Source organism: Microtus pennsylvanicus, chromosome 6 (assembly GCF_037038515.1).
Source record: "Microtus pennsylvanicus isolate mMicPen1 chromosome 6, mMicPen1.hap1, whole genome shotgun sequence".
NCBI classification, from domain to species: domain Eukaryota; kingdom Metazoa; phylum Chordata; class Mammalia; order Rodentia; family Cricetidae; genus Microtus; species Microtus pennsylvanicus.
Genome location: NC_134584.1, coordinates 11,385,346 through 11,413,272, shown reverse-complemented (window position 1 = coordinate 11,413,272; position 27,927 = coordinate 11,385,346). Strand labels below are relative to the sequence as shown.

At 46.0% G+C, this 27,927-nt stretch overlaps 1 protein-coding gene across 4 annotated transcripts in view; it reads left to right on the top strand.

Annotated features, from left to right (window-relative positions):
• Positions 1-26,541, top strand: part of Ctnnd2 (catenin delta 2) — a 746,809-nt gene extending 720,268 nt beyond the window's left edge. For all 4 annotated transcript variants that reach the window (XM_075975796.1, XM_075975795.1, XM_075975797.1 and 1 more), the window contains 4 exons: positions 9,186-9,312; positions 13,779-13,910; positions 20,283-20,356; positions 24,657-26,541. In XM_075975796.1, the coding sequence (XP_075831911.1) occupies positions 9,186-9,312; positions 13,779-13,910; positions 20,283-20,356; positions 24,657-24,917 (594 nt within the window). In that variant the 3' untranslated portion in view covers positions 24,918-26,541. The remainder of the gene's footprint in view (positions 1-9,185; positions 9,313-13,778; positions 13,911-20,282; positions 20,357-24,656) is intronic.
• The last annotated feature ends 1,386 nt before the right edge of the window (positions 26,542-27,927 follow it).

The following is a 27,927-nucleotide window of genomic DNA, read 5'->3' as shown; positions in this document are numbered from 1 at the left end:
TTAGTCTGTGGTTCTTGTGGAAAACGTTGTCAGTCCAAGTGGCTCAGCTCATACACACATGTATGCAAACACACACATTCATCTGTATTGTGTATAATTTTAGGTAAATATAAAACATCTGTTGAAGCTTTAATCACACAACCTTGGTGTTATTCCTTCCTCCTTCTCCTTCTATATTGGCTTCCCTTTCTCCTCCTTAGTTTTAGCCCCGCCCCCTTCTGTGTTTCCCCCTTTATATCACCCGTCTCCTGCAGTTCCCTCTCGTGAGCCCCCATTATGATCCCTTCATACTTTCCTGGTTCTGCGGCTGCTCCATGCTATATACTCATCTCTGAAGATGCAGAACCACGAACCACGGATAAGACAGAACATGCGATGTTTGTCTTTCTGTGTTCTGGTTAACTCACTTAGTGTGACCATTCATATTCAGTTTCATGGTATCATTTTTCTTTATAGCTGGAGAGTATTCCACTGTGTATATGTGCCACGTTTTCATTCTCCACTCCTCTGGTGAAAGACATTTATGACCCAGCCCCCTATCTCATTGACATATGCCCAAAGGACTCAACATCCTGCTCCACAGATCCTTGCCCAGCTGTGGTCACATCCTATTCACAAATAGGAAATGAAAGTCCACTGTTTTATTTAAACTCCCAAAGTGGCACCACAAAAGAGGCTGGCCTGATCTTCTGGTGTTTTAAGGTCTTTGTTTTTATCCTTTTGGTACCCGTTGGATCCTGACAAGTCATGGTAAACCTCTTTGACTAAAGTCAATGCATTCCTTCACGACTTGTCAGATCTTCTTGATGATAATAGGTCTTCAGGATTAGCCCATCTGAATTAAACTGAGTTCATAAAATTGATTTATAAGTATTTGCTTTTAAAACGTAGTATTTCAGAAGAGCCACGTCCTAATATATACTGTACCTTTAGAGCCCAAATCAATTTAATTAAATTTCTTTAAAAGCTGAAACAAAGTAATGAAAGTCAGGGGTCTGTCAGGTAGTATTTATTTCTGCATTAAACCGCAAACACTCCCTTTTGGCCCTTAACATTTAGTTTAAATATTTAGCGCTAATGGCTTCTAGAATTGTTGGAATTTAATGAATTCTTAACAAACAGTTTACCTTTAAAATAGAGATAATTTTGAATTATTACATCAAAGAACAGCAGAAGGTAGCATCACTATGCGAAATCTGGCTTGGTCTTCAGTCACACTGGCTGTGTATCAAACATTCTTCCTCTGTTGTATCCATGCCGGTGAGCATTTTAGATTGAAATAGCGACATAAGGCAGTACCTCCACTAATTCAGAATGTTTTCTTTCTCTGCTTAGTGTACTTACATTAATGAGTTCCTCCTACCTAGAAATGACTGGAAAACAGCCCATCTCTGAACAAGCATTTTTCATGTATGAGGGCAATCTGGCCTTTTTCAGAAGGCAGCCACAATGTATGCTTTGACTATTACTTGAACATTTGTTTCCCCAATGAAGAAGTCTGGGATGTGGATGTGAGTGACAGGCTCTAAGTGTATGAGGTTGATGAGAGGACGAGCTTGAGTTACTAAAAGCCCAGAGGATTTGCAACACACTCTATTTCAAGTCGCTCAAAGAAAATTAGAATTGACAGACTTTGTGGACTGTAGAGCCTTCCAGGACAGCAAAGGCAAAAAACTTGTATTTTTTACTTCAACACCAAGTAGTTGCTGGATATCCACTGAGAAATCATTGTTCTGAAGCCAAGTAAATCTTATCAGAGGAAGAAAATTTGAGTACTGTTTATAAACAAGAAGGAAAGGCCCAGCGCCCATACGTGAAAGACCACTGCTTAGTGTTTACGTCGGGTTTTAGCGGATGTCCCCTGTGTGCATAGACAGCGTTGATTGTCAAAATCAATTATTTATTGAACTCCATGCCAGTCAGAGGCATCTTCATCATAAGAAAGAGTTTGCCAAATCTAAATTCTAAGTCTAGAAGGCAATACACCAAAACCGGCTTTGGAGAGTGCTGTGAGCAGGGCCCAGCATGGACCTTGTCTGGGCTGGGACTCTTCACGGTCACCCTTGTTCCCACTCTGCCATGGTCTCCAAAGCCCATCCTCCAGAAGCAGAGGTCAGAGGTCACAAAACAAGTAACCCTAAGTCCTGTGCTGTGCTCGCCCTCACCTGATTAGTGAGAATTTGCTATATCATCCCATTTTCTCTCTCCTGAAGACCAAGTCTCTCTCCAACTTGCCTTTTAGCAGCCTTTGAGACATGTCTCTTCCTTCCACCTTCTCATAAGCCCTATTCTGTGGCCTGAGCTAACTCATACCCCTAATCCCCCTCCTCCTGTGATGTGAATTATAGCTGCTCATCCTTCTCTGATTGAGTGGGAGTCGAGGGAGGAGGGGCAGGTCTGTGCACGACCCCACACCACAGTTCTCCTCCCATCCTACCCAAATGCTCTCCAGCCCTCTGGATAACATGGTTATCGCACCTCCTGGAATGTGACTCTGTGTCATTGTTCCCTAGCCAGTAGGGGTCCCACCAGGTCATGCCTTCAGGAACCCACCCCTCGGTGTGTTGGGCACACTTCTGCAGTGGGTGTGAGTGTCTGTACCCAACCTTGAAGGAAACTAGAGCACAACTAATGAGTGCTGCGATGTGCCCTCCCTCTCCTCCTTTCTCCCCAGCTCTCCCAAGGCTTTGTGACTGGGGAAAGCTGAGTGTCTTCACTCTGGGCGGGAACTTATATTTCCTAAAACTGCAGAGATGAAGGAGCAGGGCCACATGCTCTAAAGGATGGACTTGGGATTGGCATCAGTCCAGGACCAAATGTACGGGTAGATGGAGGCTTCAGAATTCCTCTCAAGGTTAGATTAAAAAGGAGGCAAGTTCATGTACTCCACACCTAAACATAGGCAGCCCAGGGAAGCCGTCACTGCCACTGCTGGAGCCGAGCTAAAGACTTCCTCCTGAAGTACTTCAGCAGAACCAATGCTGCTTTGCAGCCCAGCTGTGTCTATGTCATGAACCAACAACAGAAAAAGATTCTCGTGTGATTACTTTCTGCTAAAACAGTATCAAAATGATCGTGAGGCTCTGATCATCCTTGTGACACAACCAGAGAGTACAAAGACCGAGAAGCTGGCGGCAACACCTGTGGAATTGATGAGCACTTGGTTTTGCAATAATCGCTGCATTATCTTACAGCATAAAATCCAACTAGCATATGTCAGGCATAGCTGTGTCCCGGCATTAAGCCCAGCACCAGAATCTCAGAAACCAACAGGGCTCTCTGTCTCACAGCTGGGATCACAGGCAAGCAGACAGGATCGCTACAGTCTGTAGCGTGATGTGAACACGCAGAGTTAGTGGGGAATGGAAACCGAAGTGGATTTTCTAAATGCTCCCGAGGCTGAAGGCAACACACATTTAGCTGTCGTGATTTGATGCGCCTGCACTTCCTGCCTCCTGTTTACCTGGCACAAAGCAGAACCAGGCTGGTGTACTGAACAAATTGGAATAAAGAAGGTGTTGTTCTGGGTCTCTGAGGTAACAGCTAGGAGGAGTGCACATGGAAAGCCGAATCCCAGAGTCAGCGAGGTTCCGTACACAGGTGTGGCTGGGCTGATATGAGTACAGTATCTCTCAGCTCTGAGATTGTGGCCTAGTCTTGTCCCCACAGAAGTCGACCTTGAGAATGCTTTATACGACATTCCCAAATACACTAGGAGACTGGAAAACTTTGTTTATGCTCATGTGTGTTCCTCCCAGCTGCCACCTCTGCCTGTGCGGAGAAACTACAGGAGCGGCTTGCAACTAGGGCGAGTCATTAGCATCAGCCGGAGGGAGAGGGGAGATCCTGCCAGGACTTATACCTGGGCCTTCCTCAGAACAATGCAAAGGGAATCTCAAGGGCCGAGGCACAGGTGTTGCAACACTTTAAGCCCCGTGCTCATGAGTTCTGTCGCCTTTGGTTTATGGGGGAGAGAGAAACTAAAGCAGAGATTCTAATACTGGCGAGAGGAGCTGAGTCCTCCCTTGCCCTCACTCCTCCTCTCCAGTAGGGCAGAGGATGATCCTAAGAGCAGTTTGGGCCTCAGCCAGCAGCTCTGGCTTAGCCTATGAAGACACCTAGCAAACTCTGTACTGATATAGGCTTAGTGCCTTGTAATTTCTCTAAGAAGAAGTTATGGGCAAAGGTATGCTGTCCTAAGTAGTTTGTAAGGGACTCAGCCCGGCATCTCACCCTGTCAGGGAGGTCCCTCCACTGGTAGCATTCCATTTGACAATGTTCACTGTATGTTCAAAACTATAAATGAAGGGCTTGGGGAAACGGCACGCACGGTATCTGTTCTGCAAGCATGAGAACCTGAGTTTAGATCATCAGCACCCCCACACAAAGTCTGGTATACAATGTACATCTGTGTCCAGTGCCAGGAGGAAGAGACAAGAGGTTCCTGGGGGCTCGCTGACCAGATAGTCTACCCAAGTGGTGAACTCTGGGATCAGTTAGAGCACCTGACTCGAATGTAAGGTGATGCAGGGAGACACTAAGGTTGACCTCTGTCCTCCACTTGGGTATACAAGTATACATCACACATGGGTGTATGGGTGTGTGTGTGTGTGTGTCCAATTCACCTGCACACACACCACAGTCCTCATCCTATGGGAGCAGCTACAGTCACGAAGCACTCGTGTTCCTGAGACACTAAAGTTGAGCATGGGTTCATAAAGTTGACCTGGTTCCCCTGTGCTTAGAATCCCCGAAAATTCCACTGTAGGAAGCCACAACTTTGATGGGTAATAAACTTCTTAGAGAAATGAATAAGAAACTTTGACACAGAAGCCAAAGCTGGTGGGAAGACAACAGGAGGATGTGGAGAAAGGGGCAGGTGAGTCCTAGTGGCAAGTTAAGGCTCAAGGACTTTGGGCTTCTCTTTGAATTTCTGTTTCTATCTATGTGGGACAATTTAACAGCCTCCAGTTTTAAATTTAATGTGTTAAAAATAAAAACCAATTTGACCTGTCAGATATCATATCACATTTCTGATGGCTTAGCTGGGTCTCTAGCTAAAGGGCACATCTTCTGGGTCGCTGCTCAAGGTCTGCAGAGTCATGGACATTTCAAAAGTTCCTTATCGTCAGCCTTGGGGATTAACAGCTCTTCTCTGGTCACTGTGGCCATTCCTCGTTCTCCCTGAGCTTTCTTATCTAACCCCAGCAAGCCATAGGGTATGTACAAAGGGGTCTTTGGTTAAGCGTTTAATATAATAAAACATAAAAACACACACACTATAGCCAATAATGAGTTAAAATTTAAACAAGAAAGGCTAGCGAACAAAGAGACAAATGATAAAGGAAACTATCTCCTGGAGTTGTGTCCTTGTGTGAACCAATTTTAAGTCTTTGTAAGTGACAACAAGAAGTAAGGAAATAATAGTTTATTGCTAGCTAGATTGCAGATATGCACATGGCTAGCAGGACCATGTGTGGTTAGCAATAATGTACCCCTCAAAAATATTCATCTTCATTATCTGAGCTTATTTAGTGCACAAAGAAAGAATCGAATGATCAAAATTCACCCAGTAGACGATGTGGGAAAGCAGTGAGGCTTCACAGTTACTGATGAGCCAGAGACCGTGCTTGGAATCAGCTGCGATCTGTCTCCACCTGGACCAGCTGTATGTTGGTCTCTAGCATCCAGTGTAACACCATGCTATGACATTTGTAAGCATGTGCCATCAGAATAGAAAGCTTAATGTCCCATCCAGGCTTATCACATGCAGTCATATCAAAGTTCTACAGCTTGGCCGTTCCAAGATTCCTGCTTCAGTGAATGGGATGGAAGAGAGAAAAGGTCACCTCTCATCCAGGGTGGTTGTTTGTATGCTGTGTGTGTGTTGTGTATGTGCATGCGTGTGTGTGTACGCATGTGTTCACATGCATGTGTGTGTGCATGTGTGCGTGTGTAATGCACATATGCAAGTGTTTGCATGTGTGTTTGTGTGTGTTCACATGCGTGCACGCATGCATGTGTGTGTGTAGTATGCTTGTAGAGGTACACATGTGTTATGTGGGACTGTGGAGGCCCGAGGTTGATATTGGATTTCTTCTCTGATTACTCTATGTCTTATAGATTGAGACAAAGTTTCTCTTTTCCCCTTTAACCCAGAGTTCTCCAGTCAGCTAGTCTAGCTGCCAGAATGCTCCTAGGGATTTAATTTCACTTCTGAAGCACTGTCATTTCAGGTGGACCAACACGCCTGCTCAGCATTTCCATGGGTGCTGGGGATCTGAACTCCACATTGTGCCCACTGAACCTTCTCTCCGGCCCCAAGACCCCTTGCTTCCACTTAGCACTGGGACTGAGCCCCTCCGCAGTTTTCAACCCCGTCCTATTTCTCCTCCTGTTGTCTAAACTGTTTTCCTTGCTTTCAGAGGATGACCTCATTTCTCATTTTCAGTGAAAAAAAACCATGCAAAACCAAGAAAAAAGATTTCACTCTCCTGTCCTCAGATCGCCCCACTTCCCTATCTCTTGGCTGGACAGCCTCTCTCCTCATGCTTTCCTCTTCCCCGCGGTCTCCTGCATCCTATCCGTCCTATACTGTCCTGTAATGGTCTCTTCTCTTCTGTGTCACCAGCTTCTTTGTCTTGGATGTTGAGTCGTTCCCATCAGCACATGCAATGCCTGAGTGACTTCCAGGTGATCTCTTTAGGCATCTCTCCATCCCTCACTCTCTTCAAGCCCCATTTTGCTGCTTCCCTCAAACCTAGAACTTCACCAGGAGTTGTCCATACTCAGGCTTCCTTTCATCCATTCATATAATCCTCTGAGCCCACTTGAGTTAGATTTAACCAAGCTTGTCAAAGAAAGCACCTCCCGCCGTGGTTTCGAACTCTCCAAGAGCAATGCTTGCCTTTGCCGTCTGCTCAGTCTCTTACACGTTTATCCTTGCCTGATGTCACAGCTGCCTCCACCTCCTCCCCAGTGCTCCATTCGGTTCCTCTCATCCTCCTTCCAAGCTGCTCTGACTCTGATTACTAAAGCGTCCCTGGGCTCGCTTAGCCTCTGCTTTATGCTCTTCTTAATTTGCATCCACTCTCCAGGTTCTTTCTGTTCTCTTGCCTTGGGTAATACCTGTGTTCTGAACTCCAGAATGTTACCTCTGATCCTGCTCCTGAGAGCCAGACTTGCAGATTCGGCCTGATTCTTTATCTTGCATCTGTATCTTTCAGGCATCTCTAATCCAACATACTCCCAAAGCAGTCTTGGTTTTCCTTCCAAAACTGTTTCTCTGCCATATTCTTTCCAGGAGAGCTCCTCCAGCCCCTTAGGCTCATGGCAGAAACACAGAATGAAGCCCGATTTCTCTGTCTAACACCCGAAGGCCACAGCGTCAGGTCTTCCGACAGAGATGCAAACATTCCACTTCTCCACCTGAGTCAGTTGCTCACGTGCTCTCTTGTGCCTGCCAGAGCCGCTGCTTCTGCTCTGTGGTCTATCAGCTGTCTTCAGCTCCCAACACTCAGAAGGCAGGGTGTCTTCCGGTACCCTTGATCACTCCTCAGTCATGGTGACCATTCTGTTTCCACCCAGTACCTTCACATCTGTTTGTTCCTTGACTTGGAAGCCGAATTTAGTGACTGGGTCCATGTAACCCCTATAGTGTGAACTCTTCAGTGCTTCCTTGGCGGAATTTCACAGCGCAGCCGCGCTAGCGTTCTGCTCGCCTCTGACTGTGTAAGAGCTTCGCTTTTAACCTCAGAATCCTTAGCTTGCTTCCTTCTTCACTTTGCGTGTCCTCACTGCCTTTCTTCTCCGGGAAACAGAATCCAGCTCTTGAATAGAATCTTGCCACATAGTTACTTAGCCAGGGTGTGCTAGGTAACCTCTTCCAAAAGAGCCTACTTCTAATCCTGGCTTTATCATATGAGTAAGAACAGGAATTACCAAAATGAGATTTTAAAAAAAAAAGACATAAACAGATATTGAAATGAATATAAATTTTGTTCTTAATTTCCATCTATTAATTTGCAATGATCCAGCATGGGGACCTTAGGAGAAGGTTGAAGAGGAGGGGGAGGCAAGGAGGGGAGCAGAGAAAAATGTAGAGCTCAATAAAATCAATAGAAAATAAAATAACAATTAAATATAAAAAGTTGCGGTGATTCTTCATGGAACATCAAATTCTTTTAAAGTCTAGATAATGTCTTTTAAAAGACAACTAAAAAAGTAGGAAAGAGTTGTTTCCATGAAGAGGGAATCGGGAGCAGGGCAGGTGCCCACTGTTCTTTCTTGCTATGCTAGCGCTCCTTGGGACAGTGCTTTGATAGAAATACAATTAACTAAAGAAGAAAGACTGGAAAGAAAGCCTCTGACATATTAACAAGAGTTAACTCGTTAACTCTCTGCAGTTGCGAGGGCTTAAACCATCAGCTGTTTTAGTTTTCTTCTTTGTTCTCTACGAATTCATAAATGGGCTGTAATGCATTTGTATGGGTCTTATAATAAGATATACATTTCACATGCTGACCGGATAGTGGAAAGCTAGAAAGACGTGGTGGGAAGCATTTGGAGGATGCTCTGATAGGAAGTGGAATTCCCAGGATCTTCCGGGAATGGATGATCTATTCAGTGTCTTACCAGAGCCTTGAGGTCCTGAGGCAGGAGGACTGGGTTTCTGTGATGCAGAAAGAGATTGGTAATTATGTAACAGTGATAGATGATGTGTAAGGATGCTGTCACAGGACCCTGTTGCTCACAGATCTGTCCTGAAAATAAGAAAGTAACACTTGAGAAAGGTTGGTTCACAAATGGAGAGCAAGCAGGCAGAGCTGAAACCAGGTAGGCAAAGATAGACATTTCGAGCATCTGACTTTGAAAGAGCAGTGCATTTGCCTTTAATAATGCATATGGCCAAAAAAGTTGGCACAGAAACCATTATTCAATATTTGGGGCGGAGGGAAACAAACACAAACAGCCTACCTTCCTGGGCCAGGCTGCCTGGGGGAGAGAGAGGGGTGTCCTCAATTCCCACTGCTCTGGGTTAAGCCCTGGTGATATGCGGGGCTCTGTAATCTCTTCTGACACCTGCAGAAATGTTTTGCAAATTCAAATGCTTGGAACTCTGCAGAGTCGGGAGGTGAAGCATCACCGTGCCCTCCCTGCTAATAGGAGTACGCTGTCTTTTGCAGGATGGATGGTCACAATATCACTTTGTAGCCTCATCTTCAACTATTGAGAGGGACCGACAAAGGCCCTACTCCTCCTCCCGCACACCCTCCATCTCTCCTGTGCGTGTGTCTCCCAACAACCGCTCAGGTAAGAGCCAGCTCAGGCCATGGTTTCCTCCTGAGCCAAGGGATTCATGCCCAGTTCCTCATCTGGTCACCACTCTGAAAATAGCTGTCTGGCTTGCACAGTGGGTAGTATGTGGTGTATTTTCTGTTGTGGTGGGCAACTCTATTGGCTACACACAGACCAAGACCAGTCTCCACTGAGCTTGCTTCCTATCTATGGAATGTCCTTGTGCACTCTGAGTACAAAGTCTAAAGGAAGCGTTCACACATCACAGTTACACAAGTGTTTCTGACTATCCCATTCTCAACTCACTTCCTATAAACTATGAGTTATCAGTAAATTCATATTACTGCTAACATTTATTCATATTTTTCTCATTTTGTCACATTCCTAGCACTTTAATTTTGATCTCAGTTTGTTTCTAAATATAATCCAAAGATTATATGGAAATATGAAAAGTCAATTATGTGTGTCATTTGGTAGCATAAGCATCCTATTGTTCTCTGAAGCATGATAATAAAAACTCAGAGAGAAAAATTGGGGTTCAACCAGAAGGTCATAAAAGCAAAACAGCCAGCCATTGGCTCTTACCTCTGCCTCAGTCCAAAATGGCAATCCTGCCTCCAGGAATCTCAGAAGGAGACTGAGTTTGAGAGCTGTTTCCTGCCCTTTTATAATCCTCTCTAGGACTGGGATTAAAAGCGTGCACCACTGGGATTAAAAGGTATTCACTGCCCGGTTTCCAAGACAACTAGTGTGGCTACTGGGATTAAAGGTGTGTGTTACCACTGCCTGGTCTGTAAGACTGACCAGTGGGGCTGTTTTACTCTCCGATCTTCAGGCAAGTTTTATTTATTAAAATACAAATGAACTGCTACTACAATTCTCTACCTCAACAGATAGGGTTTTAAGCTTATCTTTTCGTGTCTGAATGTTTATTTCTTTGGCTGAGGAATGAGTGAAGACTCAGTTAATCAGATGTCCTCATGCATGCCCTGATGTCTAGGCTCTTATTTGTGACAAGCTTCTCTTCCCTGCCCCACCCCTGACCCTACTGACGAAGCCCTGTTCTCTGAAACAGCATTTTAGAGGGCTGAGCAGTTATCTAAGTGGCTTTTGTGTCCCTTAGGATGACTGTCCTCAAACTATGACAGATTCACTTGTCATACAGTTGAGGAAAGGCAGAAACAGAGAGAGAAATTTTGAATGAAATCAGTTACACTCTCCAAGCTCCATCAAAGTTTGTGTATTCAAGGGATGGTTGTTGCTTAGGGCATTTCATCCAAACTGTAGATGAGAATCAGGAACCCCCTATAACTTAGAAGCACCGAGGTGGGCACGTGCTTCTAACTCTGCAGTTCTGAAGGCCTAAAGAGCATCTGGGGCACTAAGGAGGCTGGTTTTTTAAAGGCTCTACCTACCTAAGAGCTACATTCAAACAACCAGGGTCGGAAGATGAAGTGATAGAGGAGATGGGAAGGTGTGGGGTATGGAAGAGCCATGTCTGAGTAGGCAGACAAGGGCCAGACTGGGGACGCATTCAACAAGTGCTTTGCCTTGGTATTTCCTAAGCCAGGCACATCAGGACACCTAATAAACATTTGCTCGCATGAATTGATCTTTCCTCAAGCTTAAGCCTGATTTACTGAAGACTCGGGGCATCACCGCGTGCAAGGTCTCAGGAGATAATTACACACTTCATGTAGCTTAATAAACGTCGCCATCTGTGCAATATTAGACTCTCATTTTAAAAGCTTTGGTCAAAAGTCTCCAAAATACTGTGCCTTCTTGATGGATAGCACTGACATCCAAGTGGCCAGGTTCTATGCAAGGATACCCAGGACCAGAGGAACAAGGACAAAAGAAGGTGTTTCCCAGAAGAAAAAGGTTTAAGCAGAAGAGAGAGAAGGCAGAGGGCTGTGGAAGTAAGTGAGAGCCCCGCAGCTGATGGGCAAGACCGGGAAGGATGGATGGAGCACAGCCAAGCTGGAGGCTTGTTGGAGACTCGGTTGTTCTCACAGTAATTCCCCTTTGAGCTCAGTATCCTAAAGATGTGGAAAATGCAGAGTCTGTTCGCCATGCCCCCAGTCTAATCCAGCCTCAACCAGACAGCAGCCAGGTTACTTCACTGGCCGCGGATTCCTTCTTGAAGAGCGTGTGTCCCTGTGTAGCAGGGAAATGCACCCTTGAGTCAGATCGCTAAGATTTCAAGTGCATCCAACTGCAGGTTGTCATGTCCCATGCTTCTGGATCCCCTCTGGCTGCTTTGACCCAACTGGTATTGTGTGGGGCTCAAGCATCTATTTTTTAGGAGTTTGGAGAATTCTTTCTGATAAGTAGTTGAGGCGGGAAATCTCCACGTACCTCACGAGCCGAGCAGTGAGCCCATGTTTCATTTTGATCCATTTGGGATGTGTAGTCAGGTTCTTCTGGGGCAGACAAACAGCACCTCTGATTACTTTCCCAGCATTTGGATGTGACTTTTCCTAACTACTTTCACCTCCAGTTCTAAAGTCTCACAAGTCTATTTCCCTGCTGTGCTGGGATACCCTAAGTTTAGTGGGCATGCTACACTTCCCATCCCCTCAGCTGACTCTGGGTGGCATGGGGATTTACACACAGAATTTATTAAATTTGACAGAATCCAATGGCTCACATGGTGGAAAGAGGTACATTCAGGGTAGAAGGCAGCCCTGTGTGTTGGGGCTGAGGAACCCTGTACAAAATTCAAATGAAAGGTAAACTGAGGCATGGTTGAAAAAGCGGCTTAGACTCTAGCAAAGAAGGCTTTATGTTAAAAGTCAGTTTCAAAAAAAAAACTGCAGCCTTATTCATCACCAGCTGTGCTTGTTAAGAGTGAATTCCAAGGACTTTCTATGGAAAATTCAAACCAAAAAGGGTCAGGATTTGGTGGAAAAGCCCTAAACTTTTAGGCAGATCTTTGAGTGAATCAAGAGTTTGGAACACCTACTGCCGTGGGGCTTATGAAGTCGACGGAAAATGGAAGATAAAAGCACACTATGGCCCCAGTCCTCATACTGCATCTGATATCCCCATCATGGTGAGACTAGGCCTGGCTCACACCCCTACAGCACCAACCCTATTTTCTGCCTCTTTCCACATCAGCTCACTGTTGAGTTGCTACCAAGCCATCTCATGAACTGTGGTTTCCATGTTTCTGGTGCCAGTTTACTTAAAATAGTGTGAAATTCCCCCAGTGAGTTCTTCCTATAATTGAAACCCATCTCCTTTAGAAAGAGGAACATGGCCATGGTGGGGTCCATTCCTTACGCCCAGCAATCAACAAGTAGCTGAAATGTAAGGGGTGCATGAGACATAATCACCCCCAAAGAGCTGAGCCCTGTAAGGAAATAAAAGCAAAAACAAACAAACAAAAAAACATTCTTCCACTTATCCCAGGCTACTTGGAGAAGAGCCTCGGGGGTAACATAGTTTCAACGCTGCAAATCCCCTTCATGGGAGACATTGCTTCAGTCTTATGTAAGGCAGCATCTAGGCAACTCTGTGTTGAAATCACATTGTATTCTTTTCATCAGGGACTTTTCCGTTTCAGTGTGGTTCTAAAATCCTTTATCCAAATGGCCAAGACCAGAAATGTTTCAGGTTTCTCATTTTTTTTTCTTTTTTTTGGATTTTCAAGATAGGGTTTCTCCGTAGCTTTTGGTTCCTGTCCTGGAACTAGCTCTTGTAGACGAGGCTGGCCTCAAACTCACAGAGATCTGCCTACCTCTGCCTCCCGAGTGCTGGGATTAAAGGCGTGCTCCACCACCACCCGGCTCCGTTTCTCATTTTTAAATATTTTTTTTAGCCTGGAATGATTTCGTATATATCTGGAGACACCGAGCAGAGAACACAAATCTAAACACAAAATGTATTCCTGTTCCCTTATGGACCTTTCACACAGCCTGCAGTCGATTGTATAACATAGTCTACGTTACTTGGGGTGCTTTGACTGCAGCCTGTGTTATGGGGCAGAGTGTGGAATTTTCCACCTCAGTTGTCATGTCACTGCTCAGAAAGCTTCTGATTTCAGAAGGTTTGTACTCAGGGTTTTCAAATTAGCGATGCTCAAGCTGTAGCAGCTCCTTTGAAGCATATCTAATTAAACAATAAAGTGAGGGCGAGGGGGAGAGAAGGGGAAAAAGCTCGGAAGACCAGTCTCCTTCCGAAAGCTCTTGTGTACACCTAGGGAGGGCCGTGTCTCCACCATTTCTACCCAAGGAAGATGATTCCAGCTTGTAATCCTCAGTTGCCCACCTCCAAGTCAAACTGTCCCTCGTATGAAAAAGAGAAGATGGTAAAAACAAGAATCAAGAGAAGTAAAAGTGAGGAAAAAAATGAATGATCCATATACCATACTGGCATAGATTGGGCCGTGTGTACTTGTAAGGTGAACCGTTCCATGGAAAGCCATGTGTGCCACGGAGTGAGACACAGAATAAAATCTTTCTCATTTCTTTACATAGCAAGTGCCCCAGCTTCACCTCGGGAAATGATCAGCCTCAAAGAAAGGAAAACGGACTATGAGTCCACTGGCAACAATGCCACCTACCACGGAACTAAAGGAGAACACACTTCCAGAAAAGACGCCATGACAGGTAAGCACCGTCCTGACTTAGGATCAGTGACCTTGATCAGGATCAATGCTGACAGCCAGGAGGACCGTCAGAGCACTTGAGATCTTGAGAATACCCGGAACTGGGGGAAGAAGATAAGGGTATCACAGGATTCTCACTGAGACATTTTCTTCTCCTACCATGACGCTGATCTCTTATATGACAATGCCCACGAAGCTTCTAGAGAATGGATGAGGTTTTGTCTTCATCCCATCTCAGTTGGAGCCAGCATCCCTTTCCATCCCTTAAGCTGGGACTTTAGGGAGGCCAAAGTGAATACACTTGGTGGCCGGCTAGTTCCCTTCCCAGAATGCCTTGCTCATCTTGACTCGTAAATGGGTGTGGCCTTACTTATCCTTTGTACAGTTTTCCTTGGGGATTTACAGTCATCTTCAGGGTCTGAATACACTCCCTTCCACTGATAGCTTCTTTTAAGAACACAGATATAGAGATGGAAGAGGGGAAGCGGGACTTACGAGGCTCTTGTAAGGGGTTTAGATCGTCCAAACTAGATTCTCAGAGCCGCACAACTCAACAAGGGACCAGTGCAATTCTTTACCACATAAAGATGAAAATGGGTCCCTCCTGAAGATAGACTGTGAGTAATGGGCCTTTAAGAGTAGATCAAGTGGTCATATCATTGATAGAAGTGGGGTGCAAGGAGTGTAACCCTAAAGTGGCACAGAGATGCTTTCATCGGAGCATGCTCCAAAAGCACAGGGCATGGATCTCTGATGTTATTTATGCGTAGACCTGCAGGGAAGCAGAGTAGACAAATTGGATGATTTATTAAATGTCCCCCAAACCCAGGACAGATAAGATAAATTTTTGCAATAACAAATCTATTTGCCCCAGCAGCAGTGTCTTCCTTGTTAACCCTGCACAGCTGTGTAAAGAAACATGCGACGAAGATATATGTCCCTCCTGCACCCCCAGGACCACATTCTGCCTCTGTGCGCAGATCCCACATGCCACCCTTGATCCTGAAATGCCTCTTGAATGGGAGAGATGAATTCATTTCACCACCATAGCCTATCCTTCTTTTTCACTGTGTTTTTCCCTGCCCTATAAATGTTGCTCTCACCGTCATTGAATATGAACGAAGAAAGTTGAGAGTCTGAGTCCTCAGCATAGAGGTTCCCAGTGGCAAATCTAATTCATACTGATGAGCCTGAATTAACAATGCCAGCAAATTCATCTGACCAGTCCAGTTTATAATTATTCTTGCCCCGGGTAGCCACAGCACCAGAATCTGGGATGACCGATTGAGATTATAGTTACAAGAATAATTGTTAGATTGATTGTATGACTGTCATTTGAGTTTAGTGTTGCTCTTCCGCTCTCCAGCCCAGTGGCATCATCCCAGTGGATTTTAAGAGCAATATGTTTATGTTGAACTAATTCTAGTAATACATGAGTTTGCCCCCACACATACAGTAAAATGAAACATAAAATGTCTCATGGGCCTGATAGTCCTCCTGACTAGGGAATGGCCAAGATCTTGATAGCCCCACTACATCTTAAGTATGGAATTCTTTAAACCTACTTAGAGGCTCAACAGCTTAGCTTAGTTCTAAACAATGCTATCAGTCATGTAGTCAACCTAGAAGAACACTGAGCTCTTTACTGAATGTGTGTATATAAAAATGTCCTTCTCAAGTCATTGGTTTTATATAAAAGCTGGTTGTTATCAGTGGCAGCAGTGAGGGTGGCAGAAGCAATCAGGGAAGTGGAGGTGATGGTGGTGGGAGCAACAAGAGGAATAGAGGGGTAGAGAGGCAGTGGGAGCAGTGAGCGAACTGGAGGTGACTGAGTGCTAATGAGAGAACTGGGGGTGGTGTGGTGGTGGTCGTGGTTGGTGTGGAGGTGGTGGTGGTCGTGGTTGGTGTGGAGGTGGTGGTGGTCGTGGTTGGTGTGGAGGTGGTGGTGGTCGTGGTTGGTGTGGAGGTGGTGGTGGTCGTGGTTGGTGTGGAGGTGGTGGTGGTCGTGGTTGGTGTGGAGGTGGTGGTGGTCGTGGTTGGTGTGGAGGTGGTGGTGGTCGTGGTTGGTGTGGAGGTGGTGGTGGTCGTGGTTGGTGTGGAGGTGGTGGTGGTCGTGGTTGGTGTGGAGGTGGTGGTGGTCGTGGTTGGTGTGGAGGTGGTGGTGGTCGTGGTTGGTGTGGAGGTGGTGGTGGTCGTGGTTGGTGTGGAGGTGGTGGTGGTCGTGGTTGGTGTGGAGGTGGTGGTGGTCGTGGTTGGTGTGGAGGTGATGGTGGTAATGGTTGGTGTGGAAATGATGGTATTGGTGGTAGTGGTTGGTGTGGAAGTATTGGTGGTAATGGTTGCTGTGGAGGTGGTGATGGTGGTAGCAGTTGGTGTGGAGGTGGTGGTGTTGGTGGTAGTAGTTGGTGTGGAGGTGGTGGTAGTGGTATTGATTGGTGTGGTGGTGTTGGTGGTAGTGGTTGGTGTGGAGGTGGTGGTGTGGAGGTGGTGGTGGTAGTGGTTGATGTGGAGATGTTGTTGGTAGTGGTTGATGTGGAGATGTTGGTGGTAGTGGTTGATGTGGAGGTGTTGGTGGTAATGGTTGATGTGGAGATGTTGGTGGTAGTGGTTGATGTGGAGATGTTGGTGGTAGTGGTTGATGTGGAGATGTTGGTGGTAGTGGTTGGTGTAGAGGTGTTGGTGGTAGTGGTTGGTGTAGAGGCGGTGGTGTTGGTAGTGGTTGGTGTGGAGGTAGTGATGTTGGTGGTAGTGGTTGGTGAAGTAACAAGAGAAGGGAAGGTGATCGTGCTGGTCATGTCATGACCATGGTCATAGTGCTGTGAGATAGGTGTTAGCAAGGATGCTGATGATGGAGGTCCAGCTCCATGACGGGATGTTAAGGGCAGAGGTGAATGTGCCGGTAATGATGGAGTGTGCTGGTAATGATACTAATATGCTGGCGAGGATGAGAGTGGAGGTTTTGGTAATGAGCCTGATGGTCGTGATTGCCTCCTTTCAGTGGTGTAAGTCAAGTCACCAGCCAAGCCATAATGGCACCAACACAAGGTCACACTGCAATAGAAAAGCTGTTTCACCAACTTCCACTCTGGAATCATTCAAGAATTCACTCATGAAGTCGGATTTCGTAGGATGTCAACATCAGAACTAGTCATTGTTTTTCTCATTTAATATTGAACCCAAGATGTGGTAGGGTTTGGTGGAGAAAAAAAGACCTCAAATGTCTCCACCTTCCTTGGTCCTGAGGAACCAGTGATGCCCTGTCGTTCCCCAGTGGGGAGAGGCTGTTCGCTGTGAGAAACAATGGGCCACCTGCCCTCACAGGCAACATTGGAACAATGGTGGCAGACACAGTCGCTCACCTGTGTGTCCTTGCCTAGCTTGGACCTCAGATCCAGATCCGTGTGGATGTTCAACCCAGCCACCCCCCAGCTCTCTTCTTCGTTCCTAGCTTCTATCACGTCTCTGAGAATACCATCTCCCTCCCCTTGTGTTTCTGCAACCAAGGGGCCCTGAGAATCCCAACGTCAGCTGTGCAGTCTAGCATACCAGATGCTGGCAGCTATTTCTCCAGCTGTGGTTGCCTAGGAACCTCCTTGTGCCACCTGATCCCTGGCGATGCAGCCCAGTGTTTATGTTTATCTGGGGACTTCACCTCTCCATGTGAGCTTCCCTTTTCATCAGTGATGCCTGCGGGTTTTGTCAGTGCCCCTCTTAGGCCTTTTAAAGCCATTCTAGTCCTTTCTGCTAGCAACTGGAGTGTATAGGGAATGACAGGAAAAGGAAGGCACTTCTCATGAAGAGCATCCTTGAGGCCCTCTGCTTCATAGGCCTGCGAATGGAGTTCACTGTCAACTAGAGTCTCTTTTACACAGGCGAGCGAGCCAAAGAGCTCATGACAGAACTTCCAGCAGAAGCATCTTCCACTTAAAAACCAACAACACAACATGAAAAGAGGCTAAGGTTGTAATAGTACAGATGTTCCAGCCCCCCAGGATACAGTATTCCAAATACTGGAAAAACCAACCTTTTGCTTTGACCTTGAAGTGACATTTTTATCAGCAATACATAGGGCAGATAAGATCAATTTCTAAGATTCATGCCTTCATTCAGTTATTCAGTAATTACATAGTTTGCTCTGTGAAGATCCTCTTGAGACCAGGCCTGTAGTAAGAGAGCTGTCAGTTTGTTCCCAGGTGCTCAGTCCTGAAATAACCACACAGAAACTGTGTTAATTAAACCACTGCTTGCCCTATTAGCTATAGCTTCTTATTGGCTAACTCTTACATCTTAATTTAACCCATTTCTATTAATTTGTGTATCACCACATGGCTGTGGCTTACTGTCAAGGTTCTGCTCATCTGTCCCTGGCAGGGGCTACATAGCTTCTCTCTTACTCCACCTCCTTTCTCCTAGCATTCAGTTTAGTTTTCCTGGCCTAGCTCTATTCTACCCTATCACAGGCCAAGGCAGATTCTTTATTCATTAACCAATAAAAGCAATAATACATATACAGAAGGGCTTCCAACACCACAGACCCCTTCCCAGAGACACACAAGCAGAAAGCACAAGACATGGTTATCTGCTTTTTATGTGCCTTCTGCTCTCATAAACAGAGGCTGGCAATAAAGAAGGTCAGCAGCGGAACAAATTCTCCACAAGGTGGAGATCACATGATCACATGATGCTGAACATGACAAGGGGCTAAACAGATTTTGAGACAGAGGAGGCCAGGTGGGAAGGGCAGCTTTACATGCCATGGGTAGCAGAGAGACATCTCAGCTGATGATAATCAGCCAGATCCCAGAATCTGGGATAACGGAAGATTTGCAGGTACAGTCTTCCCGGGGCCGCACAGGCTTGACTCACTCAACAGAGCAAAGAGGAGAAACAGGTGGCCAAGGCTCCATAACTAGAGAGAGAATGGTTGAGAAATATGGTGGAAAGTGAGGTGGGGCAGATCATGTGGAGAGCACTTGAGTATAACCAGGCAGGGAGAGCGATGTCATCCAATCCATAAAACACAAGGATCACCCTGCCTGTGGAAGATTGGTCCGTAGTGAAGACAGGACAGACGGGAAGTTGGGCCTGTTAGGAAGAGTCAGCGATCCAGGAGAGAGTAAGAAAGATAGACAGGTGCCATGTGTATTTATCCAGAGAGGGTACCTTGTACGCATGAAGACTTGAGAGTGAAGCTCACATTCACACATAAGGAGCTGGGCTTGCCCGCCTGTGCCTGTAACCCCAGCACTGGAGGGGCAGGGGCAGGCAGTCTGGCCAAAGTGGTGCTTCCGCTTCAGTGACGAGGAAATAAGGTAGAGAGCAGTAGGGGACATCTGAAGTTCTGCCCTGTCCTCCACACGCGTGAGCAGGGGCTCACATGCCCACACTTCTGTACACATGCAGCATACACAGGGGTAAAGGGAAAGTGAAAATGAGCGTTACTCTCACTCCGTGTGCAGATTTTAACTGCACAGCTGCTCTATGCCTTTTAAGCAATAATAGTGGCAATGGGTGGTATGAAGTTAAGCCTTGATACTCTATCCTGATCTGGTATGCTTTTGATTCTGAGACTAGGGGGGATCCTGTCCTCAGATCCTGGAAGCCAGAGGTATTTTAAAAGATTTTTGTGTGTTCTATTGATCCTGAACCAGTAGCATTTTACAGACCTTTCTTAAGCCATGACCCCTCAGTATCTGTGAGAGTGACCTTCATCTGGGCCTGTGGCGGGTACCTCTGAGGTACCATCTGAGGAAACGGACCTCCTCTAGAACACGACACCTTCCCCCCTGCCACCTAGAGGCAGATGTGAAGACAGTGTGAGCTTGTCTCTACCCAAGAGGATTCTGAAACTCCCTAACCCTTCCACCTCCAGATGTGCAAGGGTTGTTAAGATAGTGCCGCCGCCGGTGCAGCCTTCAGACCTTAGAGGGTGAACTATCTGAGAGATGACTAAGCATTTGTGTGCACGCATGTTAGAAATTGCATTCTTGTCATTCCCTAGCTAAAAGCTAAGGTGCTGATCAAGCTCCTGCATGCTCCAACGCAGGTGACCAGCTCTTATTATCCTTTGGTTCTTACTGGGAAAGAGAGCAATAAAACTTGCAAGATGACCATCTGTTAGCCGCAGCCTCCCTGACCCTGACCATGATACGAACATTATTAGAATAAGCTGACAGGCTAGGGGAGTTCACAGCATGCTTTCTCTTCCTCCTGAATATGTAAAAGGGAATTTGAGGACAAAGAGGTCCTTCCCCTTGGAATGGTCCGTGATAAACCAAGCTGTATGAGGCCAAGACTCTGCCTCAGTGCCCATCCTTCCATCCTTGGCACCTGGCTTTTATTGATGATAATTTTGTTTTCCTTTTGCTTTCAGCTCAAAACACTGGAGTCTCAACTTTGTATAGGAATTCCTACGGTGCGCCCGCTGAAGACATCAAACACAACCAGGTGAAGTGCAAGCAACACGCTTGTTTTCTCGTTCCTGTTGACTCGCGTGGCCTAGAATCCCAAATTGGTTTCTCAAGGAGTAAATTGACTTCTGCCTCGCATTCATCAAAACAAAAGCCGCCCAGCATTCTGTCCTCATATCCAGTATATAGTGCACCCGCACGTGGTAGAGTCGCAGGCTTTAAACAGCCTCGGGCTTCAGAACAGCTCTTAGCTTCGCTGTCACTTCCTACCTGGCAGGAGAAAGTAGGCGTCACACTATGGTACTGCTCTGGTTCGGATGTGGTGTATCCCCAGGGTTCATGTGCCGGGCATGTGGCCTTCAGCATGGCAGTGCTTAGGATGTAGGACCTTTAAGAAGTGGAGTCTGGTGGAAATTCATGGGCAACACTGACCCTGAAAATGACTACAGTAGTCCCTGTGAGGCCCAGAGTTAGCTTCCTCGGGATCCACCCCCTTCTCCTATGGGACAGCCCCATCCCCAGGTAGTCTCCCTTAGGCACATGAATGTACTCTAGCCAGTGCCATGCCCTCTGTAGTCGTCACCAGGTAGTCCAGTGCTGACATCATGCCCTTGGGCATCCTGAACGAGGAGATAAGTTGTCCTTTTTCTTTGATAAAGCTGCCCAGCCTCGAAGGTCCCATGATACAAGTGAGAAACAGACTGTGGGTTGAACCTAGAAAGAAAGCCCCCAGTGAGATGAGTGTAAGAAGCAGAATGGAGTTTCTCTTCCCCAAGCATCTGTGATTAACACAAAAGCTTTCCATTACACAAAATATTTAAGCATAACAGAAGCACCTCTTTAAAACACCAAGCAGAAGACCCTAAGTGTTTGTCGTCTGAGTCTCTATTTGCTTTGTTCGGGAACTACTCGTTAACGGGTCATTTTGCCCATTTCTATGGGACTATAAGAGCAGAGACAGAGGCTGGGCCTCCCTGATATACCGCCATTTGTTGCCCTCACTCCTGCCTCAAGCAAGTTTGGCTCTCTGCTGCTAATCAGCCTCTGTGAATGCCTTCAGTTCTGGTCACACTTCAGAAAAGTCACATGGAGATGAATAACCAAAAGCCACGTGCCTGCTCACAATGGCTAGGGGTAGGAAAGCTTGGAGAGCGTGTGGCTTTAGACTAATACCAGCACCCAGGAAAGCAGCATCGCCCTCTAGCAGGTTGACATGTCCTGTGCAGTCCTGTTTCTAAAGAAGGGTGGGAGAACACTTAACTGTCCTTGAACTGCAGCTGGATTTCACGTCTGATCAACCACCGGCAAGAAATGCGACCCTTAGCAGAGGCGTCACCCTCCTACCTTCTGTGTTCCGGTCTGTGCACACCCACTCCAGAAAACATCTGGCATTGTTATAACCCTCCCACCCATGAATGCAATGGTTCAAGAGCCTGCCTGCCTGGCATATGGCTAATGGCAAATGACCTGCCTTCAATTCTGGGCTTTACTACAAGTAAAAAAAGCCAGTGAATAGATAAACTGGATCATGAGCAGTAGACAGGAAATCACCAAGTGGCCTCAACTGCTTTCTTGAACAGTGAACCTGCCTACCTGTAAAGATGGGGCCAAAGTGTGCTAGAGATATCAACTCTGGTTATGGAAATAAACTCTTTCTCCTTATAGTAAAAGTCATGAAATTCTGTAGCTATGTGGAGCCAAGACTCTAAAGCTCTCAAAGAGATTTGCAGGGGTGCAAAGGGAACTCTTGATTTTGCAGCCAAGAGTACAGGTTTACCTTTAACTACCCAGGTAGCGAGAAGCTCACCCCAGAATCAGAGCATCCACGGCAGCCAGCCTTCCTGTCCATGCAATTCTGCTGTCCTTGGTAATGAAAACATAGCTGGTGTAGCCCAGACCTGGTCTGACTGCAGTAGCTCCAAAGACTGTCCCCTGTATTTGTAGAGCAGTCCATAATGTTCTTAAAAGTGCTGCATGAACATCTGGACTTTCACAGGCAGATTGAAGTCTCGCTCATTCACTACCACTAACTGGAGGTATGAGGCACCCTGGACAGCCTTCTGTGGAGTACCGATCGATTCCTGGTATAAATCAATCCTATATAAAAGATTGAGTTTCTCTTGAAAGAAGAATTCTTTGTGGCTCATTAGAGGCATTCGTTTACACACGCTGTGCTAATAACAAATCACTACCTATTAGCTAAAGCCATTTCCAGAGGTGGCCACCACACTCAGCCTTAGCAAAATTAATAGGGAATTACCGAGTCTGCTGGATAGTCATCAAACTGTATCTTCCCCCAGTGTTCTGTAATCCGTGCCAGACATCCTGGCTATTACAGGCTAGAGCTTTACACATCGCCGTAGACACTAGCTGTGAGGTCCTCCTCATCCTACACCTGGGGCAGGTACCTGTAAAGGAACCCTAGAGTTTCTCAGAACAGAACGAGATGGAGGGCTTTGGGGCAGGGGCGGCCGGCTAATGTATTATCGGCCCAGAAATGTTCCTTATCTTCCTCTCACTAAAACCAAGCCAAGGAACCCATTCTTGACTCCTAACCAGGCTCTCCTGACCTTTGAATGTTTCAAGTCACTGCATCAGATAGTAACCCACAGAGGCCAAGCCCAGGGAGTACTGAGTTGGGGTGGGACACCAGAGGGCGCTGCAGACACTACCTTCATGAAGAGCTTCAGAATGCCAGAGTTACTGAGGGTCAAACCCAAGGCCTCGAGAGGCAGGTGTTCCTCCAGTGAGCTGCGCCCTTGACCTTCTGAAACTTTAGCTTTGAGGCAGAGTCGAGCTGAGTTGCCAAGGCTGGCCTTGAACTTCACACCCTTCTGCCCCAGCCTCCCTCGTCTGTGGTTTTTCAGGTGTAAACCATTGTTCCTCAGCCTTCTTTAATTAGTTCTTAGTTGCACCACGTGTCAGGAAACGTTTGGTCTTCCAGAAGGTAGAATATTTGGAGTGCATGTCTGTCTGAGGTCCTAGTCACTTTGGGCAGGTGTGATGGACTGGACCAACCACAGGGAAGCCACAATCCCTTATGTAACCCCAGGAATGTGTTATAAGCAGGAGAGAGTGGCCCTCAGACCTTGTCCATTTCCAGCCTCTGATTTCAGGTGCCTCTTATTGAGGCACCTGAGTCTGATGCCGACAAACGTAGAAAGATAAAGGGGACACCCTGTATCACCCTGAATCTTTAGGGTTCAGTCCACATTCACTCCACAGCTCAACCCCAGACAACCGCAGAGCTGCTATGGCAAACAGTTGGGGGTTCCTCACAGGGTTACCCATAGAGTTATCGTCTGATCCAGGGCACACACCCACAAAACCAAATGGGGCTTTGGTTACTAGACAGAGGGATAACCAATTATCCAATTTGGTTTTGGATGAACAAAATGTGGTCTGTCCATTTTTTATTCACTCTTCAAAAAAATCTGACAAATTCAACATGTAGAAGTGATGAAAACTTACTGACGGAGAAAAGCCAGACACACAAGCATAAATGCTGTGTGGTTGCACTCATGTGAGGCTCCAAAGGTAGGCAGATCTATAGAGACGGAAACAACCTTGGACATTGCCAGGATCTAGGAGTGGGCAAGAGGTTTATTGAGTATAAAACCTAGAGCCACCAAGCCTGTTTAGCCAGCTTGCCCCAGGGATGCCCTGTCTCTGACTCTCTGGTGAAGGGACTATAGGCACCCACCACACGAACCAACTTTGATATGGGTTCTGGCAATCCAAACTCAGGTCTTCAATCTCATGCCAAGAACTTTATTCACTGATGCTCCCATGGACCAATTATCAAACCTCTCCTGGCCCTCGCTTTCCTGGCTAGGACATCAGAAAGATCAAACATATTTGTTCTCACACAGGGCTGCTAAAAAATCAAGTTGCTTTCACAGAAGCAGCATAGACAAGTAGTCAGCTGAGTCAGGAAGAGTGGAGAGCGAGAGAGGTCTCCCGGCCCCCATGAGACAGGGGAGTGAGCACTCACATCCACAGTACCACAGCGTGACACTCATGATGAGTTCTGTGTGCCTTCTAAAGGACTAGAGGGGGAAGAGTTTGAAGATTTCCAACGCAAGGAAATAAGTACCTAGGGAGATTGAAATGCTACTCAGCACGTTGAATACTAGCATCAAATCGCCAAACCCCCACCCCATAGATACAAAATTAAATTTAAGAAGTCAAATTACATGGAAAGAACACAGCCCTTGGCGCTGTGTGCAGAAAGCCCGGAGCAGGCTCCAGCCCTTCCTATGCCAGGCTGTAGAGTGGCGTGGGGAAAGAGGGTGGTTTAGGGACCAGATAACCCAGTGACACTTTCTCTCTGGCAGGTTTCAGCACAGCCTGTCCCCCAGGAGCCCAGCAGGAAAGACTATGAGACCTACCAGCCGTTTCAGAATTCCACACGAAATTACGACGAGTCCTTCTTTGAAGACCAGGTCCACCACCGCCCTCCAGCCAGCGAGTACACCATGCACCTGGGCCTCAAGTCCACGGGCAACTATGTCGACTTCTACTCCGCTGCCCGCCCTTACAGCGAACTGAACTACGAAACGAGCCACTACCCGGCCTCGCCCGACTCCTGGGTGTGAGGGAGAGGAGCCAGGCTACGCGCGAGGCACTCCGGGAACAGTGCATGTGCATGCATACCACGGGACATTCCGTTTCTTTTCTTTTCCTTTTCTCCCCCCTGCAGATTTAGTTTGTTAAAGCCTGTTCCATAGGAAGGCTGTGATAACCAGAAAGAAATACTCAGAGCTATTTTAGAAAGCGAAAGGAATCGAGAGTTAACTGGGAAATCGAGAGGAGGCTAAGCGCACTCCTAAATGTGACCATATTCAACACCTTTCTAGTTTGAACTGTAGAGGTTTCGAAGTGCTTTATATGCCATGTGGCTGAAGGAAGGAGGGAGGAGACGGTCAGGGTGGTGGGCGTGGAGGTTATCGCTAAGCACAAGACGGAATAGTTTCCACTATGGGGGACGGCTTCTCACGCTTCGTTACTCCCTTCATCCGTGTGACTCTAGACTTCCAGTTGCATTGGGGTTTCTCTGTACAGCAAGACGTCTCTTGCCTTTTGTTAATGCATTGTTGTAAAGTATTCGATGTACATTACAGATTAAAGAAGAAGACAGCATTGTGTATATTACACCAATGCCGCCGTGTTTCCTCATCAATGGTTCTAAATATTGCTTCAACTTCAAACTTTTGAAAGATGTATGGATTTCCAGTTTTCTTTTCTTTTCTTTCTCCCAGTATGTTTTAACAAAAAAGAAGAAAAAAACAGGAAAAAAAGGAATATTTAGCAGTATTGTTCGTTCTGATGTGTGATGTTTGTGGCAACTAAACAAGGCATCCAGCAGTTTCTCACAGCTAACACGTCATTCCACATCCTTGTCAACAAAGTGCTTTTTCACTGCCCAGAATTTTAGATGTAGATATTTGAAATAGATTTTTTTCATTTATACCAGTTTTCTTTATGATGATACAGTGTTAAAAGAAAATAAATTACAATTGATCTGTCATCCATACTTGCTAAGAATGTCTGTTTCCATGGACCAACCTTACAAAATATGCATTCTTGCTTGTGTGTCTGTGCGTGTATGGGTGTGCGTATGTCTGTGTATGTGTAATGCCCTGTGTGGGGTTTTCTTTGGATAGAAGCGACTTCATCTGCTGTCCATCTTGTCCAGGCCTTTGTTTTCCCAGCATCTGTGTGCATCGGTTTGTTCCTTTTGTAATGTATCTACTCTTCTCACCATCTAGTGGCTCAGGATATTAGCCCAGCTGAAGGAAAGTAGGATTCTCACATGTTCACACATTCTTGGGTACCAACTCTTTCTACAGGTCAACCCCTTCCACATTTTATGCCCTCAGAACATGCTAAACCATGGCCAACTCGGTAGTTTCCCTTTGGGGCCAATTACTTGAAGTCTCTATAGAAGATGTCAACTGCTCGCCTTATTCCCTCTCCGACGTTTCTGTTCATGTGGCAGGGAGCAGTAGACAATTATGGGCTAGATGATTTAAAACTGAACTTGAAGCTAACGTTAGACTAGTGGTTAACAGAGCTAAGAAATAAGGCTAACCATTTCAGAGAACGTGGGCTGTGGGTAAATTAGCTTTGCTCTTTAGATGCAAGTGACTGAGGCCAACAGGTGCCTGGCAAATGTTAACTGTTCTTGGAAAAAAATAAAAAAATAAATAACGAAAGAAATTGGCTGCCATCTTCCTTTAAAACCTGATCTCCCCTCCACCACCACGACCTTTGTCTATACAGTTTAATCCACAAGTCAAAGAGTTAACAATGACTCGAATTTACTTTATTCGTGTAGCATTTGGGGAAAATAAAAGTTAAATTTCCTGAGTAGAACAGCAGGCAGACATGGGAATTGTCCTATAAATTGCATACCATGTGGTTTTGTCTATTAAGGACTCTCGAGTTCCCTCAAAGAAATGTGTTCCCATCCATGCAGAAAGATCAATGTGTAGCATCAAGGACACAGACACGTCTATTTCCTGTGTCATGGGATGAAATAGTCATGTTTATCAAGGCAGAGACTGTAGCATCACCACAGCCTAATGGCTGGTTTAGTCTTTTCAGTTGCTTGTTTCAAGCTAAGCAGAGGGAAATAAACACACGTGTTGAGGATCTCCTTCTTCCAGAAAGAACCTGCTATTTTCTTCTTGATTCTGAGTCTGAAGGCATGGCTCACATCAGCAGTTCCTGAAGACCGAAGGATTTCTTCGCTATCTGTAGTTCTTTAGGAGTGCATCGTACCAGGCTATGATTAGCTAACTCATCTGGCATCACAGAAGATTTCGAATGGTCAAGCTTATTTAAACCAACCCATTTTTCCTTTTTGAATAAGTTCATACAGACACAGACACAGGACAAATGTAGCTTGACTGTGAGGGAGAGAAAGATGATCAACATGGACGGAAGGAGAGAAGGAAGGAGTGGGTGAATAGGTAGTTAGTGGATGGAAAGGCTTGACCTGAACTCTAAAGCAGCCCAAAGCCCCCATAGGCTTCTTTGGTCAGCAGTTGAAGTCATGATTTGTAACATGATACACACTGGATAAAATATCAAGGTGGAATGGGACACTTCTGTGGTTTTCCTTTCGTTGTGTTGATAACCACGTACGACATCCCATCCCAAGTGGCTGCCTCTAAAATCTGGATTCCCTCTACTGAGAAAAGAATGGTGGTTTTCAGAAGAATATCTGGGAACCCCAACATTTCTTTGTCTATTTAATCCTTATAAGAGAAAATAAATACACTCAATTTACTTAATAGATAAAATTCAGAACTTATGTATGAAAAGTAACATCCTTTTCGCTTGAGAATGCCATCAGCAGAAGCTGAGGAGTGCTTGGCATTGTACAGAAAGCTCTCAGTTCACAGGCTAAGATACTGGATAGATTGTAACACCACCCAGTATTTCGATTCTTATTAACAGGCAGTGAAACTGAAAGGCAGAGTTTAAACTCAGCAGTAAAGCAGACACCACCAAAAGCTCCGTGTATTTTATGTCCTGTTTCTCTTACCTCAGCTCTCCTTTGTCGTGTGGTGCTGTTACCCTGGGTCCTGGGAATTGTGC